Source organism: Crotalus tigris, unplaced genomic scaffold (assembly GCF_016545835.1).
Source record: "Crotalus tigris isolate CLP2741 ecotype Arizona unplaced genomic scaffold, ASM1654583v1 scf7180000023606.2106662, whole genome shotgun sequence".
In the NCBI taxonomy this organism is placed as follows: Eukaryota; Metazoa; Chordata; class Lepidosauria; order Squamata; family Viperidae; genus Crotalus; species Crotalus tigris.
The window spans coordinates 476,759-491,128 of NW_024100074.1; the positions used below are offsets into that span (position 1 = coordinate 476,759).

Sequence of the window (14,370 nt, forward strand, 5' to 3'; positions counted from 1 at the left end):
GATTAAAGATCAAAGTCAAGCTCATATAAAAAGAATTTATAATGTTTTAATAGAATTGGATTCTGAAACAGAGTTGGTTAAAGATTGTATGATCAAATGGGCGCAAAATATTCAAGAGCCGATTTTATTGGATACATGGGAGACAATTTGGGTTAGAAATGTAAAATTTACTCAAGCGCAAAATTTGAGAGAAAATTTTTATAAAATGTTTTATAGATGGCATTTGGATCCCCAAAAGTTGTCCCGCATGTATCCGAATTTACAGCCTAAATGTTGGAGATGTGGAAATTTAGATGCAACCTATTTCCACATTTGGTGGACTTGTAGAGATATTAAAGCTTTTTGGATCAAGATTTGGTGGAATATTCAAAAGATTTTTAAGAGAAAGATAAAGTTTACTCCGCAATTATTTTTGTTGGGTATTATTGTAGATTTTGATGTTAAAGAAACTAATTTGATGTTGAACCTTATAACAGCTGCAAGATTTTTGGTGAGGCAATATTGGAAGAAAAATTTGTTGCCTACTTTGGAAGAATGGATACTTAAAGTGTCTAATTTAGCAGATATGGCGAAGATCTCCACCTATTTGAAGGACCATTCACAAGAAAGATATATTATGGTTTGGAGATTATATTGATTATATTCAAAAGAAATATGAAATTGAAAAGTATTATCTTGCTTTTGAGTAGATTTTAGATAATTATTAATAGCTTTAATTATATTATTATTTTTCACTTAATTTGTTAATATTTGTATTGATAAGGAGTTAAAATGTCTTATGGTTTTGATTGATAGTATAGTTGGTTTATGTTAGTTGGATTATATTTGTTTATTCTTTTGTTTTACCCTGTAATCAGCTCTGGGAAGTGGGGGGGAAGGCGTGGGGGGGGGTTATATTGTAATAAATTTATAAAACTTTTAATAAAAAGAAAAAAATATTTTATTTTATTTATTTAAAGTATTTGTTTTCTAGCTACTTCTTTCCTAATTCAAGACAAAAATTAAGCATTTATGGGCCAAATTTCTTAACAGTCTTCCAGTTGGGATTCCAAAGAGCAAATGCTTGTTCAAATATAGCAAAAACTGACTACTTTAGCCTACTATGTAATAGTCCAACAATAGGCTCCAGCATCATTTTTTTAATCGAAGTGCATATTTTTCTCTTGTTAATTTCTAAATCACTGGTACACAATTCAAAATAGCGTGATCTGTAAAAACACAATGACTTTTCCAGAACAATATGAATATGTGCTCAAAAAGGAACCACTATAGCACATGATGGTCATATGAATCAATGCTGCATTTCAAGGCACATTGCCAGCATTTAATTATAGATGAACAATAGATACAAAATAAATTCTTTGTTGCATTCATTGTAATTTTAAATCTATAGTATGGCACACAGATTTCAAAATGGACATCTTTTATCATTCATAAGCCAGATTTTTATCCCATTCTCCTCTATATTCTTGGAGATTTAGCGTAGTTTATCCCCCCCCTCTCTCCCTCCCTCCCTCTCTCCCTCTCTCTCTCTCTCTCTCACACACACATACACACACACACACACACACACACACACAGAGTAGTTATACGTTCAAATTTTGTAAAAGTAAGGTCAACCCTGTCAGACTGGCCACAGCTTATTCCCTAGGAAAGAATGCCTCCAGCACTCTTCCCCTGCCAAATGCCCCCTCCCTGCCTGGTTGTGGCAATTGCTAGTGAGCTTCAACGAAAGTGAAGATAGGCATCTGCCTTTCAAACTGATTATCTCATGGAGTGATCTTGGCAACAGTGCAGAACTGATCAGCCAGTGCCTTCCTCACCAAACTTTTTCAATATCTAGCCTAAAGCCCTGATATTCTCTGCTGGTAATCAGATCCAACCTTGCTTAGTTTCCATACCTTGAAAAAAAATCACCTAGGTAGTGCCACCTATTATTTTATATACGTATATGTATTAGAACAGTGGTTCTCAACCCTTTTAATGCCGCGACCCCCAACCGGTCGTAAATTGAGGCCTACTCAACCGGTCGTAAGTCGAGGACTACTCAACTGGTGCAGCACCGTTTGCAGAATGGGACTTTTGGCGGGCTCAGCAGGGCAGAGACAGCCTGGACAATTCCTATTGGCTTTTGAAAGCCAATAGAATTAGACTCTATTCAAGAGAGTCTATTCTATTGGCTTTCAAAAGCCAATAGAATAAAAGGGAGTAGCACAGCTAAGGAAAAGGGGGGGGAAATGGTGGACTGCGTTGTTTGGCGACCCCCGTGAAATGGTCGTTCGACCCCAAATGGGGTCCCGACCCACAGGCTGAGAACCACTATATTAGAACAAATTAAAACTTTACCAGTATAGAGGATTCCGAAGCAGCTTATGTTGCCAGTCCTTATGTTAGATGTAAACTAAAGACACTAAAGACACTGCCATTTAATTCTATCTCCCCATGAATTATAAGCAACATAGCCAGGGGGATGGACCTACAGTCTAGCTGTTATGTGGAATTACATATATTGCCCCCTCCCACCCTGCATTTTAAAACTTATGAAAGTTCTTTAATCATTATGAAAAAGCTATTATATATATTCATAAGTACTAGAAACTAACTTATTGGGAATCAGGCCAATGATCTACATAATTATATGCTGCCTACATAAGCAGGCATTAACCCTCCAGATTATTATATAGGCATCTTTTCAGTTCTATTGAGAGATGCCATTGAAATGTTTTATGTTAATTGTTTGTAATTTTAAAATATTAGCTGCCAAAATCCTTTAAGAATGGGCATAATAAAAAAATAAAGCCTGTGCTGCCATTAACTTTCACTGATTAAAAATAAATCAGGAAGAGGAGTAGGAGGATGGAGGGCATCAGTACCTTCACAAAAGGCAATACAACAGATTAAAATATCCTGAGAAACAACATAAATCTCCTTTTGCACTTAACTGATATTGTCCATCAATATCATGTTATCTACTTTTCTATATGCATAATACTTCTTTCAGAAAGAGAAATATGTAAAATCATACCCATGCTTACCTGAATATTCTCCCGGACATATACTGCATAATCATCGTTACTTAAGAAATCAGCTCTTTTCTTGTATGTTTGGCTTTCTGTTACAACAGCAGACTACAATAAAGAAAACAAATGTTCCAGTTGTCATAATAATATATTATAAATGACATGTCATCTCCATTAATAACTATAGAGAACTTGTCACTATTTTTTTGTAAGTTAGAAAACTTTTATCAAAATCTTAAGTAGCTATTCCTAACATTTACCACTGGATATGCGGCTTCTGCTTCCTCTATTTCTTCTGACACTTCATCATCTGAATATTCATCAGATATAGTGTCACCATCTGAGAAATCGGTAATTTGAACATCGGGATGATCCAAAAGCCAGCCCACCAAGGCTTCTACCCCTAGATTAAGACATCAATAAAATTGTTCATATGAGTAGAAGTGCTTAAATTATATTTTTATTTTATATCACCACTTCAAATCAGTAAGGACTATAGTTTTCAATTACACTTTTCTGCCAAACTTTCACAACTTTCACTAATTTTTATATTTATTCTTCCACTCTCAGCTAACTTTAAAATTTATAAATGAAGAATAAAGTTTACGCCTTTTCATGGGCATCTTATTTTCTCCTACACTTTTTTTGCTGTTAGTTGGTAAATCATTCAAAGTCTCAACAATACAACTTTTAGGGCACCATAAATGTAGACCCAATCCATATCATCATCTAAGGGGAAATCAACTTGGATCCATTTCTCTGATTTCTTGTCTATGGTCTCCTACAAACACATCTTCTTTGGTGTTAAGCAAAAGGGAACCTTCATCCCTGAATATTAATCAGATATGTCACCATCTGAGAAATCGGTAATTTGAACATCAGGGTGATCCAAAAGCCAGCCCACCAAGGCTTCTACTCCTAGATTAAGACATCAACAGAATTGTTCATATGAGTAGAAGTATTTAAATTATGCTTTTATTTTATATCACTTCAAATCATTATGAACCTTTCCAAGTCATTTTCCATTTTCTACATCTAATAGTTCACTACTGTACCCAATCTTTATATTTACCCTATATTATTTTTAGCATCAGTACCAAAACAAAAAGATTCCATCAATCTCTTTGTAGTATACTGTGAATACTAAAAACATGAGGTACCTGGTAATCCAGAAGCATTTCCAGAAGTTCCTGATAGTGATTTCAATGCAAACTCAATATTCTTTCTAGGGAATCCCATTTCCATAAGTTGCACAACAATTGGGAGTGGTGGAATGGGACATGATTTGCATTTTTTTACTTTTGCAGGTCGGATATGTTGGACTGTAACAGGTGTTGTAGTTTCACTGGAGCTACATTCTTCAAAGACTGGAGTTGAAGGATGCGCAGATTCTACGGCCAAATATTGACATATGGCAAGTGCAGCAGCCTACAGGAAACAATATATATAAGCTCTATTTAACACAAAGTAATACAGAAGATAATGCATCCATTTATCCTATGGTAGACTTACCTACAAATTCTATTGCATGCTTAGAACTAACAGATAAAATGCTGGAAAGGCAAGAACCTAAGCTAGAAATTATATGATTTGTTGTGGCCAAATCTGGCTTACCTAAATCACTTTGGATACAACATAAATTTATTAAGCATGCAAATAATTACAGTGTACAATGGGCCCACAGCAAAGCATTTTAAATAACTATCTCTATTTTTCATGTGTCATACAAGTTTGTTATCAAAAAACTATTCTTCTGGAATCAATATATTACTATAATAAAAATATTAAATCAGTATTCTTAGAAGAAATAGAGTTATGTTGTTGCTGATGCTTTAATTTTATCATTTTCTCTGTGTAATTATTTATGGGGGCTGTGGCTTTTTTGTGTAGAAATGGATGTATCCAAGGTAAAAATGCAATGTCAATAATTTTTTGTAAACAATGCAACTGAATGTTTAAGTAACTCAAGTTCAAAAGTGATTTGCATTGCTGACTTAGGAATCTTAAATATGCAACTTTTCAGTACACATGATGGATATCTCTGCCTAACCCTCTTTCACAAAAGAACCTCTCCTGGGTTAAAACAAACTGGGTTTATATTCTTTGTAAGCTGCCCAGACTCACTGAGAATGAATGGGAGGCCACATAAATCTTCTAAATAAATAAATAAAATTCTTGAAATGCTAACTAAATACAGAAACATCCCAGAGCAATAAAATCAGCAATATAATAAGACTGTCAACATTTCTGGGATCAGTCATGGTTTGGGGTCTCTGCTTCTCTCAACAGCTATTTCATTTGGTTGCTTCAGAGAGAAAGGTGATGTAACAAATCTCTTTTTACTAAAATGGTTGTGGCTAGTAACCATTCGACCTTTATCTTTGCAAAAGTGTGTCATGTCTCATGGTGCTTGAATGTGTCTTTTTTCCTACTGAATTGTATTTAGTAAATTGTAAAAATATAAATATAAATATATAAACCTTCTTCACAGGTTTACATTAATGGTTTAAAATAGCAAATATTATACGGTTTAAAATAGCAAATATTAAACAAAATACCTCAAGCTCTTGTTTATCAAATATTGCTTTTACTGGAGATGGTTGTGTTGCTGCTGTCAACAGTTGCTGCAAGAGAATCATGGGAGGCTGAGGCCCTTCTGGTGACATGTCTCCCACTTCAGGTGATGCCACTGCACCATCATCTTAAAGCAACAAAAAAAGTATTTTAAGCTGTAGAACATCCATACCAAAACAAACCCCCAAAGCTTATACATTATTCTAGAAACAGTGATGTTTATTATTATGTATATTATTTTAAATGCAAACTAATATTTCTTTAAGTCTCTTTTTATATGTACATATATTTAGTTTAGCAGATATATAATAGCATAAAAGAAAAAAAGAACCAGAAAGAAATATTGTGCAAATCCAAACAAGAATTCTAAAAATATTAAGTCAATACTACATATAAAATAATCTTAACTGTTAATGGCATCAATAATCAATATGTAATTAAAGTATGTAGTCAGTAGGAATCATCAATTAGAACAGTGTATTAATTTTTTAAAAATCCATCAAGTTTAGGTGATCCACTCTGATTATGACAAAACAGACAAGAGATCACTTTAAAAACACCAAGGCTAAAAGAAACTATGGATTCAAGTACAGAATTATAATCCATAAATGGGTTATATGTATGCTACTTCTTATAATCCTGAGCAACAGGGCTTTTTATTTCTGTCAAGCTTTGTGCTTAAATTCCCATTCCTAGAAGTACAATTATCTTTAGTTTATTACATAATTTAAATACAACAGGGCCAATACTGAAGGGCAGCAAGCATGAGCACAGTGGAGCAGACCATTTGTATAAGTACTCTTCTCATGTTAATTCCAGTTAAAGTTACAGGGCAGAAAAAACAGAATTTCTTTTATACTAATGAAACTAGTATCTGAATGAGAATCTCTGTGATAGAGTGGTTGGATTAAAATTAAGATGACCTGGGTTCAAATCCCTAAATAGCCACAAAGCTAAGGGCCAAGTAGACTTATCATATAGTACTGCTTGAGGATAAGAAGAAAAATACTCATGGTGGTCTCCTAAACTATTCAAATGAAGTGAGATCTAAAAAAAGGACTGCCTTATTGATGAAAAAGTTGAAATATCTAGGGATCCTCTTTCAGTCCCTCATATTATGTCCTTGGCATCTATTTTGTTTAATTATATTAAACATACTCAGGCTACCATGTATCTTGAAATGCTGGTGTCATTCTCAGTAGTCTATATTCCTCCTTTGTAGAATATATGATCCCATATGACTGATATCCAGTACTAAAAGAACAGACACTTTCCTCTTAACGGATAATTGAAAGAGAGACTATTTTACTTCATTTCTCTAATATCTCAACAAATCTATTTTTGGGCAACTAATGAACTAGTGAACCTTTCTACATATACAAAACATTATATCTTAAAAGGAACAGCTTGTTACTTCCAAAAAAAATTAATAAACATTTGTGGATTAGTGTATACCGCTGGACAATTCTAAATCAGGTTACTTACCATGAGGAAAAACAAGAAAAAGTAGTTACTGAAAATCCAATTCCCTCTCCATTATGCTGCCTAGTTAAGTAGAAGCAGTAAAAATATGAAAAAAAATGTGAAAATTCTAAAAAGGTGATTAAGTGGAATTTTACCTGTGAGAATTGTGCTAGAATCTTGTACTGCTGATTGAGATAAGATCTGCCTTAATTTATCCTGGTAAGAAAGCAGAGCTCGGCCTGCTTTTAATATGTATAGTTTTAATTGCTGGCATCTCAAGAGATCCAAGTCTATTTGTCCTGTTCAAAATGTATTACAGGCATTTGTTAGCACAACTGATAGGAAACATTAGGGATAAACATGAAAGAGAAAACATATTTTGTTTCAGGCCTGGAACTAAGCAACGCCATTCAAAACCTTCTGAGTTTCTGAGTGGGCTATGTTACAACAGAAAAATAGGAACTTGAGTAGTTTATATTCTAATATCCAGATTCTGTTTTTTACCCAACAGCTGCAAAAATTAAAAGGGAAAATGTTCATGCTAAAAGTACAAAAATTTGTTAAAGGGGAGGATTTTTAAAATTATTAAAATAAATATCCTTAAAAACAGTAAGAATACAATTCTAATTTCATCCGTTTAAATTAAAAACATGTGGGAAACTACTACTTTAAAGTACCTTTTCCACCTTCACACAGGTTACAGATCTAGACATGGGACAGAAATAACATTGGTAACTCTGCTGATGCCCTCAATCAGGAACTGAATGGGGTAGTTCACACTTCTGGTCCTATTAGGACCTTTCTCTTGTGTTTAGTACAATTCTCCATGATACAGTAGTGGCCAAAACTGTGGAAACCTTTTAGGAAAAGTGTACATTTGAGGTTTGATGGCTAATAACACCACTTTTTTGGGGAATAGTACCATAAAATTATATATCAATGGAAAGATAATTTAATCAAGAATGTAATGCAATGACTTTTATGAAGGATTTGTTATTAGAATAGCAGTTATAAAAAAGAAAAGTGAAACACGTAGAAAAAACGAGATATACAAAAAAATATCACCATGTCAGTTAATACTTAGTTGGGTAACCTTTAGCATGAATTACAGCCTTACAACGTCTCCCCATGGAGTGAACCAAGTCCTTTAGTTCTGCAGCTGTTATAATGTGAAACCAAGATTGAATGATTGCTTCTATTAATTGGGTTTTATTGCTGGGTTGCTTCTGACTAACAAGTTTCTTTAGTCGGCTTCATAGATTTTCAATTGGATTAAGGTCTGGGCTATTCCCAGGCCATTCCAGCAGTGGAATATGATTATCTTGAAACCACATTTTGCATACAGTAGCAATATGACATGAAGCTGAATCCTGTTGAAATATAAATGCTTTATTGTCTTGGAAAAGATCATGTGCAGAAGGCTTCAGTTTGGGCTCAAATATTTCATTAATGTATTTTTGGCCATTTATATTCCCATTAATCACACAAATTCTGCCCACACCTCTTGATGTCATACAATCCCAGATCATAACACTGACTGGATGTTTCACAGTACACGTAATGCAATCAGGATGCAAATCATCTCCGATTCTTCTCCTTATGTATTTTATGCCATCACTCCCAAAAAGGGAGATCTTGGTCTCATCACTCCAAATAACACTGTCCCATTGTTCCTCTGTCCAGTTAACATGGGTTTTAGTCCAGTTTAGTCTTTTCAACCTTTGTTTAAAAGATAAAAGTGGCTTTTTCGTGGAATTCTAGATTTTAGGCCAAATTCCTGCAGTCTGTGCCAAACAGTCCTTGCACTCATCTTCACACTGCATTGTGCCATTTCAAATTGTATATACCCAGATGATTTTCTTCTGTCGTGTAGGCACAGTCTCTTAATTCTTCTATCATCACTTGCTGTTGTGAATCTTTTCCTGCCTTTATCAGTGTGATTTTGTAGTAACTGAATCTCCTTATATCTCTTCAAAAACTTAGAAATGCCACCTTTGGTTACGTTTCCACCAATTTTTCTTCTAACTTCTTTATAACTGTAGCCTTGTTCACTAAATAATACTATTTTACAACACTTTCTGGGTGACCAGTCAACTCTTTGCACCATTACTTTAATTTTACTACATTTTACAAGCTCACTAAATGAAAGAACACAAAAAAACCAATCAACTTGATAGCGATCACATAACACACTGACAAATGTCCTCCTTTCAGCTTCAATACATGACATCAATAACTGAATCCTACTCTGATCTGATTGGCTCATTGCCAAAACAAGATGACACCTGATTGGCTCTCTAAACACTCATGCTCATTAGCTACAATCAGATGAAGGAAAGCTATACTGATATCAATCTAAGAAAGTGTGCTTCCTTTTTCTGGTTATTTGGCTATAACTTTTCATAGAATACAGATAATTGAACAAATTTTGTTGCATTACATTCTTATTAAATTATCTTTCCATTGATATATGCTTTTATGGTACTACTCCAAAAAAAGTGGTGTTATTAGCCATCAAACCTCAAATGTACACTTTTCCCAAAAGGTTTCCACAATTTTGGCCACTACTGTATATGTGTGGTCCATCTGTAATGACTAGATATTGGAAAGACTATTCTACAGTAGCGCCAGTCCATTTCTTCGTGAACAATTTAAGCAATGGGGGAGGAGAAATCAGCTTGATGGATACTTTTGTGACTCTATAAATAAAGACTCCTTTTTAACATAACCGTGTTTTTCCAAAAATAAGATCTAGCTTGATTTTACGTGTGAGCCTAATATAAGCCCTATCTCCAAAATAAGCCTTAGTTTGGGGCGAGGCACATGTGCAAAAATCAAGCTAGGGTAGGGGTGGGGATTGGAGCTGCCCCACATGCCCGCATCCACTTATCTTAGGACCACTGTAGCCAGGCTGCTGCGCAAATTCTTCTGCAACTGCTTGCAGCTGTAATTCACGTGGTGCACTGCGCTGGTGCTGCCACTCGCGGGACACTGCACATAGCCTCTTGCTGCAAGCAGCGGCACTAGTGCAATGCACCAGATGGTGTGCAGATGCAAGTGGAAGCAGAAGATCTCAGGCAGTGGCGCAACAGGTGTCAGGGTGTGGGAAGCCCAGCTATAGTGGTCCTAAGGTAAGCGGTTAAGACATCCCCCCAAAATAAGCCCTAGTGCTTATTTCAAAGCCCAAAAGAAAATAAGACTGGGTCTTATTTTCAGGGAAACGCAGTATTTGAGCTGTAGGGAAATGTCATTTGTCAATTTGGAGTAAGATACTATCACTGTAGTGTTGATACTAAGTTGTACAACATCACCCTGATCTGTCCTGGATATGAAATTTAATTCCTGACCAGTATCTAGAAACTGCTTGGGGATAGGATAGTATGAACCAGGCTGAAGCTAAACCCAAACAAGGTAGAAAACCTTGTCATAAAAATATCAACTCTATCAGTTCTGGAGATTGCTTTATGAAGGATCAAGTCCATGACTTGGAGGTTCTTGGATTCAGAGCTACTGTTGGATGAGCAAACAGAGAACATAGCCACAAGGGCCTCTGTCCAAATTTGGTTTAAAATAATCTTTGAGTAATTCTGTTTAATGCTGATAAAGCATTAACCCCCTTCAGACCAAATTATATTTCTTATTTCCAGTTTAACAGTCTTGTTATCTTAGACAGCATACTTTCAAGTGGAGAAATATATACCAGAAAGGCCCTGATTGGGAGTCTTCATTTTTTGTTTTTCTACTTTGCTTCCAGCCAGATTTACTAACTGAGCCCAGACAGAAAGCATGGGTTCAGTGAAGGGCAAGTTATTCACATTAAACGGAACCACGGGAACCTAAGGGGGAACACAAAGAATGTTATCAATGTAATTTCATTATAGTTTAGAAGTAAGACTTATTTATTTTCATCAGAAATAACTAGATCCCATTTCTAGAAAGAAGAAACCCAAGGACATAGTAATATCTTTTCTCAAAAACAAACCTATTGAGTCACATACACATGCAGACTTTGGAAAACACAGTTCTCAGATATTTTGCTACAAATTTAAATATGTAACATAAAAATGAAACAAAATAGGAAGCTGGACTAAAGATTTTCACAATAGATTAAGGCTGTCAGTGAAATTACAAATATCACATCAGTAACCACTATTTTCTCAGAGCAGCAAGATCATTTCAAAAGGTTCAGGATTTAAAGGAAAGTCACATCCTGTGTTGCAGGATACACACACTTCTGTTTCTTATTCACAACAATATTTCCCAAGTACTATGTTAACTATCAATTTGCTTGTTCTCAATATCTTAACATTGCTTAAGGTACTCACTGGTTTTAGTTGACTGAAAGGACAAACTCTGCAGGTTCTCATGTCATAAAATTGCACTGTGATTTTCCCTTTTGGAGTAATTCTTGTCACTATGCCTTCTCCAAATTCATCATGAACTACTTGGCCACCTAACCGCAACCGACTGTCTATTCCACCAATAACTGCCAAAACAGCCATCAGGCCTCCTACTTCTGGGGTCTCAGAATCAGGAAAACAGTCTTCCAAAGCAGCCTGGTAAAAATGATTATAATCTAGTTAAACTACAAGAGGAGCAATTCCCTTAGCAGGGTGTGAATTTAAATATTTTTTTCACATAAAAATCAATGCACATATGGGATATTAAGGCAAATTTAATGTTTAAGAAATAATTTTAAAACTTCATTAGAGTGCTATTTGATAAAGTATAATTGACTGAATTAATTGCGTTCTTTTAAAAAAACAACAAATGAGTTGATTGTAAAGATGTGGGAACTACCCCTTCTGACTCTTTTCCTGCAAAGATGTGGATGATGGAGGTTAGCTGAGAGTTGATATATTTGTTTATGAGTCCATTCCACTGGTTCAATGAATGCAAAGTCCTCAATAGAGCAACAATCTCTTCAGCTAAAGTACTGCTATGAGTTGCAGTCAGAGAGGCCTGAGGCCTAGCTTTCCTCCTCCTCAGAGTAGATTCTGCAAACAAACAAGCACAGTATAGAAGAAATGAAAGAAAGCTAAGATAAAGTTACATCCATGAAGGATGAATGGACCAAAATTGTATCGGTGAAGAAAAAAATATTCTCTTACCTCTGAGTAGTGGGATATCTGAAGAACATGTAGTCAGCAAGCTACCCAAAAACCCAAATAATTTTTCCACAAGGAATTTCATATCCTTTGACCTTTCTGTTTTATCCCAGGAAGGAAGCACTGCTTGTAATAAATGCACAGCAAGAATCTAAAAAAATATGAAACAGCAGAAAAAAGAAATGCACATGACTGATTAAAAATAATTGTTTTTAAACAAATAGTCCATTTATAAAATTAATTAAAGTTCCAACGCATCGATATATTTAAGCATGTTAATATACACCCTTTCCTTAAAAGAGAGACTGCTTGCACCCATCTGGAATCAGTACACAAATGTATACATGCTTAAATTTACTGCAGGCTGTCCCACTGATCTCAATAGTTCTTACCCTCAAATGAGTATATTTAGGTTACTGCTATGTTAGAGCTCGGTTTATTTAACCCACAGGTTGGCAACCTGCAGCTCCGGAGCCACATACAGCTCTTTGAGCCTTCCCCTAGAGCTCCCAGCCTCATCTGCCATTTGCAGAGAGAGACAGAGACAGAGAGAGGCACTTGCACTCACACCCTCTCTCTCTCTCTCTCTCTCTCTCTCTCTCTCTCTCTCTCTCTCTCTCTCTCTCTCTCTCTCTGTGTGTGTGTGTGTGTGTGTGTAAAAAAGAGTGGACTCACGGTATTCTCCGACGAGCTGAAAAGCTTATTTGGGCGGAGTTCCTCCCTTTGCTGCGTCTCTGCAGGAAGCAGGAGAGAGCTAGCTAGCCCAGCTTTGCTGACTCAGGAATTCTGGGAGTTGAAGTCCATGAGTCATAAAAGAGCTGAGGTTGCCTACCCCTGAGCTTGTTGGAGAACAGCTTGAAGCCAGCTTGCCAGATGAGCAGAAGATCGGAGAAAGGGGGGGGACAGAAAGAGAGAGACAGGGAGAGAGAGAGAAAGAGGGGAAGAGGAGAGGGAGAGGGAGAGGGAGAGGAAAAGGAAAGAGAGAAAAAGAAAGAAAGAAAGAAAGAAAGAAAGAAAGAAAGAAAGAAAGAAAGAAAGAAAGAAAGAAAGAAAGAAAGAAAGAAGGAAGGGAAAGAGGGAGAGGGAGGGAGGGAGGGAAAGAGACAGAGAGAGACCCTTTTGACATCTAAAATGAAGATAACACTGCATATATCCTTTTTTTACCTTTATTATAGTTGTGTGTGTGTGTGTGTGTGTGTATGTATGTATGTATGTATGTCTTTGGTTATTCGGGTTTTCTCCCATGTCAAATTGGAAGTGTCTTGGCGACGTTTCAATGAAGTCTCATTCGTCATCTTCAGGCTGGTGTTTTCGGCTTCGTGCTTCTAGGAGCACGAAGCTGAAAACACCAGCCTGAAGATGACGAATGAGACTTCGTCGAAACGTCGCCAAGACACTTCCAATTTGACAGGGGAGAAAACCCGAATAACCAAAGACCTACATACAAACACCCGCGAAAACCTCAGAAAACACACACACACACATACACATACATATATATGTATATATATATATATTTCTAAAATTTGGATTGCTAGCAAAGAATTAAGGGAGAACTGGAATAGCTATTTCGAACTCTTTAGCTCTTTTCAACCAGACATACCCTTCTGAGATTCGAACCTGGGCTGTCTGCATGTTAGGCAGATGTATTAACCTCTAGGCCACAGGCTCTGTCTCACTTTTGCCAGCTGTGTTAGGGAGGGAATATATATATATATATATATTTCTGAGGTTTTCGCGGATGTTTGTATGTAGGTCTTTGGTTGTTCGGGTTTTCTCCCGCGTAAAATTGGAAGTGTCTTGGCGACATTTCGACGAAGTCCCATTCATCATCTTCAGGCTGGTGTTTTCAGCTTCGTACTTCAGGCAGCAATGTGTAGTCTTAGCTGTTTCTTCCTTTTAATTGCCAGTGGGGGTATGAACTGATTGGGTGGGAGCTTGGTTGTGTTCTGATTGGGTGGAGGTGTGTTCTGATTGGTTAGGGGCTTGGCTGTGCTCTGATTGGCTGGGGGGTTGGCTGTGCTCTGATTGGCTGGGGGAGTGTTCTGTTTGGGTGGGGGCTTTGTTATGCTCAGGTTAGTCTGAGTTGCAGGGGGGTTTAAGATGCTGGGCTGCCTTGCTATTTTTTGGCTTCACGTTCGTGGTCGTGCCTCATCTTCATGGAGGGTGTCAGTTTGCTTCATGTATGGATTGGAGGGGTTTAA

The 14,370-nt window shown here is 36.4% G+C and overlaps 1 protein-coding gene across 5 annotated transcripts in view; it reads right to left on the minus strand.

The window, feature by feature from the left end:
* Positions 1 to 14,370, minus strand: part of HERC2 (HECT and RLD domain containing E3 ubiquitin protein ligase 2) — a 181,044-nt gene that overhangs the window by 52,771 nt on the left and 113,903 nt on the right. For all 5 annotated transcript variants that reach the window (XM_039319654.1, XM_039319653.1, XM_039319651.1 and 2 more), the window contains exons 40-48: positions 12,170 to 12,317; positions 11,859 to 12,055; positions 11,384 to 11,614; positions 10,759 to 10,894; positions 7,214 to 7,357; positions 5,579 to 5,721; positions 4,181 to 4,448; positions 3,281 to 3,423; positions 3,036 to 3,128 (exon numbers count right to left, since the gene is read on the minus strand). In XM_039319654.1, the coding sequence (XP_039175588.1) occupies positions 3,036 to 3,128; positions 3,281 to 3,423; positions 4,181 to 4,448; positions 5,579 to 5,721; positions 7,214 to 7,357; positions 10,759 to 10,894; positions 11,384 to 11,614; positions 11,859 to 12,055; positions 12,170 to 12,317 (1,503 nt within the window). The remainder of the gene's footprint in view (positions 1 to 3,035; positions 3,129 to 3,280; positions 3,424 to 4,180; positions 4,449 to 5,578; positions 5,722 to 7,213; positions 7,358 to 10,758; positions 10,895 to 11,383; positions 11,615 to 11,858; positions 12,056 to 12,169; positions 12,318 to 14,370) is intronic.